The sequence below is a fragment of the Ornithorhynchus anatinus genome, chromosome 1 (assembly GCF_004115215.2).
Source record: "Ornithorhynchus anatinus isolate Pmale09 chromosome 1, mOrnAna1.pri.v4, whole genome shotgun sequence".
Classification (NCBI taxonomy): Eukaryota; Metazoa; Chordata; class Mammalia; order Monotremata; family Ornithorhynchidae; genus Ornithorhynchus; species Ornithorhynchus anatinus.
In genome coordinates, this window is record NC_041728.1 from 168,915,044 (window position 1) to 168,921,043 (window position 6,000).

At 49.3% G+C, this 6,000-nt stretch overlaps 1 protein-coding gene across 1 annotated transcript in view; it reads left to right on the forward strand.

Annotated features, from left to right (window-relative positions):
- IL20RB (interleukin 20 receptor subunit beta) overlaps positions 1-5,722 on the forward strand; it is a 30,069-nt gene extending 24,347 nt beyond the window's left edge. Inside the window, exons 6-7 of the mRNA XM_039914633.1 lie at positions 2,213-2,355; positions 5,301-5,722. Of these exons, the coding sequence (XP_039770567.1) occupies positions 2,213-2,355; positions 5,301-5,426 (269 nt within the window). The 3' untranslated portion in view covers positions 5,427-5,722. The remainder of the gene's footprint in view (positions 1-2,212; positions 2,356-5,300) is intronic.
- The last annotated feature ends 278 nt before the right edge of the window (positions 5,723-6,000 follow it).

The window sequence follows — 6,000 nt, forward strand, 5'->3', positions numbered from 1 at the left end:
AGAGTCGGAAGACGATTCATTCATTCGTCATATTTATTGAACGCTTTCTGTGTGCAGAGCATTGTACTAAGCAACTGTCTTGTCTTATGCTGTCAAGTCATCTCCGACCTGTAGCGACTCCAAGGACACATCTCTCTCAGAATGCCTCACCTCCATCTGCGATGGTTCTGGTAGCGTACCCAGAGAGGTTTTTTTGGTAGATAGGTGGAAATGGTTTACCATTGCCATCTTCCGCGTGGTAAATTTGAGTCTCCGCCATCGACTCCCTCCCATACCGCTGCTGCCCAGCACAGGTGAGGTTTTAATTGTAGCAGATTGCCTTCCACTCACTAGCCACTGCCCAAGCTAGATATGGAATATGTATAATAATAATAATCATGTTGGTATTTGTTAAGCGCTTACTATGTGCCGAACACTGTTCTAAGCGCTGGGGTAGACGCAGGGGAATCAGGTTGTCCCACATGGGGCTCACGGTCTTAATCCCCATTTTACAGATGAGGTAACTGAGGCACCGAGAAGTTAAGTGACTTGCCCAAAGTCACACAGCTGACAAGTGGCCAATCCGGGATTCGAACCCATGACCTCTGACTCCAAAGCCCGTGCTCTTTCCACTGAGCCACGCTGCTTCTGCTTGGCTCTCCCTCCTGCAGCCAAGACTGGTAGAGTATTGGATACTCTCCAGGTGTGATCCTGAGCGAGGAACTAAGTACTTGGGAGAGGACAATATAACAATAAACAGAGACATTCTCTGCCCATAACATAATACGGTGCTCTGCATAAATATTCAATAAATGCTTCTGCTAGATTTATTGACAAGGTAAGCTCATCTCTAGACTCTTAAGTTCATTTCTAAAGTGCAAGCTCACTGTGGGCAGGGGATATGCCTGTTTATTGTTGTATTGTCTTCTCCCAAGCACCTAGTTCATTCATTCATTCATTCAATAGTATTTATTGAGCGCTTACTATGTGCAGACCACTGTACTAAGCGCTTGGGATGAACAGGTCAGCAACAGATAGAGACAGTCCCTGCCGTTTGACGGGCTTACAGTCTAATTGGGGGAGATGGACAGACAAGAACAATGGCAATAGAGTCGAGGGGAAGAACATCTCATAAAAACAATGGCAACTAAATAGAATCGAGGCGATGTACAATTCATTAACAAAATAAATAGGGCAATGGAAATATATACAGTTGAGCGGACGAGTACAGTGCTGTGGGGAGGGGAAGGGAGAGGTGGAGGAGCAGAGGGAAAGGGGGAAAAGAGGGTTTAGCTGCGGAGAGGTGAAGGGCGGTGGTAGAGGGAGTAGAGGGAGAAGGGAGCTCAGTCTGGGAAGGCCTCTTGGAGGAGGTGAGTTTTAAGTAGGGTTTTGAAGAGGGGAAGAGAATCAGTTTGGCGGAGGTGAGGAGGGAGGGCGTTCCGGGACCGCGGGAGGACGCGGCCCGGGGGTCGACGGCGGGACGGGCGAGACCGAGGGACGGCGAGGAGGTGGGCGGCGGAGGAGCGGAGCGTGTGGGGTGGGTGGTGGAAAGAGAGAAGGGAGGAGAGGTAGGAAGGGGCAAGGTGATGTAGAGCCTCGAAGCCTAGAGTGAGGAGTTTTTGTTTGGAGCGGAGGTCGATAGGCAACCACTGGAGGTGTTTAAGAAGGGGAGTGACAGGCCCAGATCGTTTCTGTGGGAAGATGAGCCGGGCAGCGGAGTGAAGAATAGACCGGAGCGGGGCGAGAGAGGAGGAAGGGAGGTCAGAGAGAAGGCCGACACAGTAGTCTAGCTGGGATATAACGAGAGCCCGTAGCGGTAAGGTAGCCGTTTGGGTGGAGAGGAAAGGGCGGATCTCGGCGATATCGTAGAGGTGGAACCGGCAGGTCTCGGTAACGGATAGGATGCGTGGAGTGAACGAGAGAGACGAGTCAAGGACGACACCGAGATCGCGGGCCCGAGAGACGGGAAGGTCGGTCGTGCCATCCACGGTGATAGAGAAGTCTGGGAGAGGACCGGGTTTGGGAGGGAAGATGAGGAGCTCAGTCTTGCTCATGTTGAGTTTTAGGTGGCGGGCCGACATCCAGGTGGAGACATCCTGGAGGCAGTTCAGTGCTCTGTGCACAATAAAGGCTCAATAAATACGATTGAACGAACGAAAGGGGTGTACACTGAGACTAGACTAGCTCCTGCCTCTGTGGAATTTCCAGAATAATCACGTTTCCTTTTCTCCAGATGAATTCCTCCCCTTGACTCTGACGTTGGTGTCCTTCGCTGGATTTCTGGTGACTCTAGTCACTCTGCCGCTCCTCGTTTGGAAAATGAATCAGATCTTCCGCTATTCGTGTTGCCCCGAGGTGGTCCTCCCCAACACCTTGGTAGTTTCTTTCTTCCTTAAAATGGGATGCTGGTGAGGGTGGGACTGAAATGAGCAATTAGTGGGTTTCCACAGTGGAGCGGGCTGGAAAACAGGGTGCCGCTGGGGAGAGGAGAAAAGATATCAGGGAATTTTGGTATAGGGCAATATGTCAAACTTTGAGAATCATAGTAATAATTGTGGTATGTGTTAAGAGCTTAACCATGTGCTCTTAACATACTCTTAACATGTAACATGCTTCATGTTCTAAGGACTGTTATAAGCCTTGATTCCCTGCACCCCTGCTCTTTTTGGTGGCCTGTGGGAACTCAGATCAGAGATGAGCAATCATTTTTTCTTCCGTTTGTTCCACGGTCAAGAACTGGAATGTGGAGGAAGCTGCCTCTTCATCTTGCAGCTAGGCCTCAGTGATTATTATTATTTTTAAATGGTATTGGTTAAGCGCTTACTGTGTGTCAAACACTGTTCTAAGTGCTTGGTTAGATCCAAGTGAATTAGGTTGGACACAGTCCCTGTCCCACATGGGGCTTACAGTTGAATAGGAGGCAGAGAGATGTGAAGCGACTTGCTTGAGCTCACATACCACAGCAACTGGTAGAGCCGGGATTAGAACCCAAGTCCGCCGACTCCCAGGCCTGGGTTCTTTCCACTGGGTCATTCTGCTTCTCCCCTCATCCCCCTGCATCTCCCAGACATTCCTGGCAACACCGCATCTCATCCGCCCTCCATTTTAGAACAAACGTGTCCCGGGGCCCTCCCCGAAAAGGAAATCCACTCCCTTTGCCACACTCTTGGCCTTGTCTTTCAGGGATGAACTACAGTACTCTCCCAAGCACTTAGTACAGTGCTCTGCATACAGCAAGCGCTCAATAAATACGATGGAATGAATGAGAATTCAATTAGGCGAATCGCTCACTTCATTGTTTTCTGGAACGGATTGAAACTTCCTGGGACTAGTTGCTGCTGGTGACTGGAAATTTAAGACGGGCTGGAAAGGAGGAGGAAGAAGAAGAGGAGGAGGAGGAGGAGGAGGAAGGAACATCCAGCTCTGTCTCCCAAATAGCTCGCTCTAAGTCATTGCCGTTCCAGAGGCGGGTCAGACTGGGGCATGCCCGATTGGTATTGCCCTGCCTAATGAGTGTGTGACTTGGCAAAGACCTAGGCACAGTCCATGGGGCCTCGTACTGCGAGTCTCTCCCATGGAAATGGCGATAACCATATCTCCTATCAGTCTTGCAGGTATCTACCTGCCTAGTTGCCCAGGGCCTATAATAGTGGTAAAAATTGTTGGGCTTAACACTATGTTTTCTCAGCAGTGTAAGTACAGGACGGCTAGCTCGGGGAGAGTCAGTCAGTCAATCGTATTTGTCGAGCGCCTACTTTGTCCAGAGCACTGTACTAAGCGCTTGAGGGCCCGTGGTTAAATGTACTTGGTAAATGGTAAAGGTACTTGTAACCATGAGACATGGTTAAATGTACTTTAGGGCCATTATAGGGAACTTAATCCACCAGGCTCTAATATTTGGGTTATATGTCGATGCTCACTCAAGGTCTAATTATGCAGTTGGCGGGTCACCTGTGAGCTTTGGCTCTCTCCTTTTTTATGGCATTTGTTAAGCACTTACTATGTGCCAGGCACTGTACTAGGTACTGGGGTTAGATATGAGCTAATCAGTTTGGTCACAGTCCCTAACCCAAGCGGGGCTCATAGTCTTAACCTGCATTTGACAGATCAGGGAACTGAGGCACAGAGAAAGTGAAGCAGCTTGCCCAAGGTCACACAGCAGGCAAGTGGAAGAGCTGGAATTAGAACCCAGGTCCTTCCGACTCCCAGGCCCATTCTCTATCCACTTGGCCAATGATCTCTGTTGATGAGCCATCTTATAATCATTATTTTTGTCTTTGTCATTAACCTCATCCTTAATGTCATTAATCAGTACTTCTTAGGCAACTACTGTGTGCAGATCATTCTGTTAGGCATGTGGAAACTTAGACTAGAAAGAAAAAACGGAGTCTCTGCCCTGGAGGAGATTGCAATCCATTGCTGGAGACCAACTTGCACAAGTGATAAAAATGCGATTTCCCCTTGGTACTTGTGGGGATCAGTTAGAGAAACCCCGGCGAATGACCGTGAAGAATAATAATAATATTAATAGTATTCGTTAAGCACTTGTTAAGTGCCAAGCACTGGAGTAGATGGGAAGCATTCATTCATTCATTCATTCATTCATTCATTCAATAGTATTTATTGAGCGCTTACTATGTGCAGAGCACTGTACTAAGTATTTGGGAGGGTACAGTACAACAAACAGACACATTCCCTGCCCACAAGGAGCTCAAATCTAGAGGCCGCAAGCCTTAGTGGATAGAACACAGGCCTGGGAGTCAGAAGGTCTAAACCCTCCTCTGTTACCTGTACACTGTGTGACCTTGGGTAAGTCACTACTCTTTTCTGTGCCTCAGTTTACCTCCTCTGCAATGGGGATTGAGACTGTGAGCCCAATGTGAGACAGGGACTGTGTCCAACCTGATTTGCTGGTGTCCACCCTAGTGTTTAATACAGTCTCTGGCACATAGTAAGCGCTTAACAAATACCACAGTCAGATCAGATAAAGTCTCTGTCCCCACGTGGCATTCACAGTCTAAGGGGACGGGAGACAACAGGTATTTCATCTCCATTTTACAGATGAGGAAATGGAGGCCCAGTGAAGTTAAGTGAACTGCCCAAGGTCACACAGCAAGCAAGTGGCAGAGCTGGGATTAGAACCCAACTCTTCGGACTCCCCGTCCCAGAGCCACGCTGGGAATGGGGTGACCCCTGTCTTCTCCCTCTCCCAGGGGTATTTGCGAGGAACCGTAGTCAAAGAGCTAGATCAGAGTACGATTAGATGTGTGAAGAAAATCCGATTCGTCGAGTCAACGCTCACTGACCAATTCCTTTTCCAGAGAATAAAGGATTCACCGCAGAAGTTAATCAACTGCAAGATGGAGGAGATCGAATTCTGCGATACAACCGTGCGGGTACTGTCTCCTGAGGATCTCTTCCGGGCTTGGATCCAGGAAGCTCTGTAGACGGGCCAGCCAGATTTGGGCTCAGTCCCATTGGCCAGGCCCGACCAGCTCCAGAAGGACTCTCCAATGGACGACTTAGATGGAGTTTCCCACAGCCACTTGTACTCCACCCTGAAACCTTTCCGGGCTTGGTGGGTAACTTTCGGATGACTGACGGGCCTGGGAGTTGCTGGGCCTGCTCGTTTAGTTGGAAGAGACTGGTGAGCGGCGACGCTGAGGGTGTGTAAGGATTTAGAGACGTACCTGACATGATAGCAGTGTGGCTCAGTGGACGGAGCACGGGCTTGGGAGTCAGAGGTCATGGATTCGAATCCCGGCTCTGCCCCTTGTCAGCTGTGTGACCGTGGGCAAGTCACTTAACTTCCCTGTGCCTCAGTTACCTCATCTGTAAAATGGGGATTAAGACTGTGAGCCTCACGTGGGACAACCTGATTACCTTGTATCTACCCCAGTGCTTAGAACAGTGCTCTGCACATAGTAAGCGCTTAACAAATACCAACACTGATTAATATCCTCTGTGGGGGAGAGGGCTACCCTCTTGAGAGAAACCGAACAAGGGTCCAGTTCTGTCTTC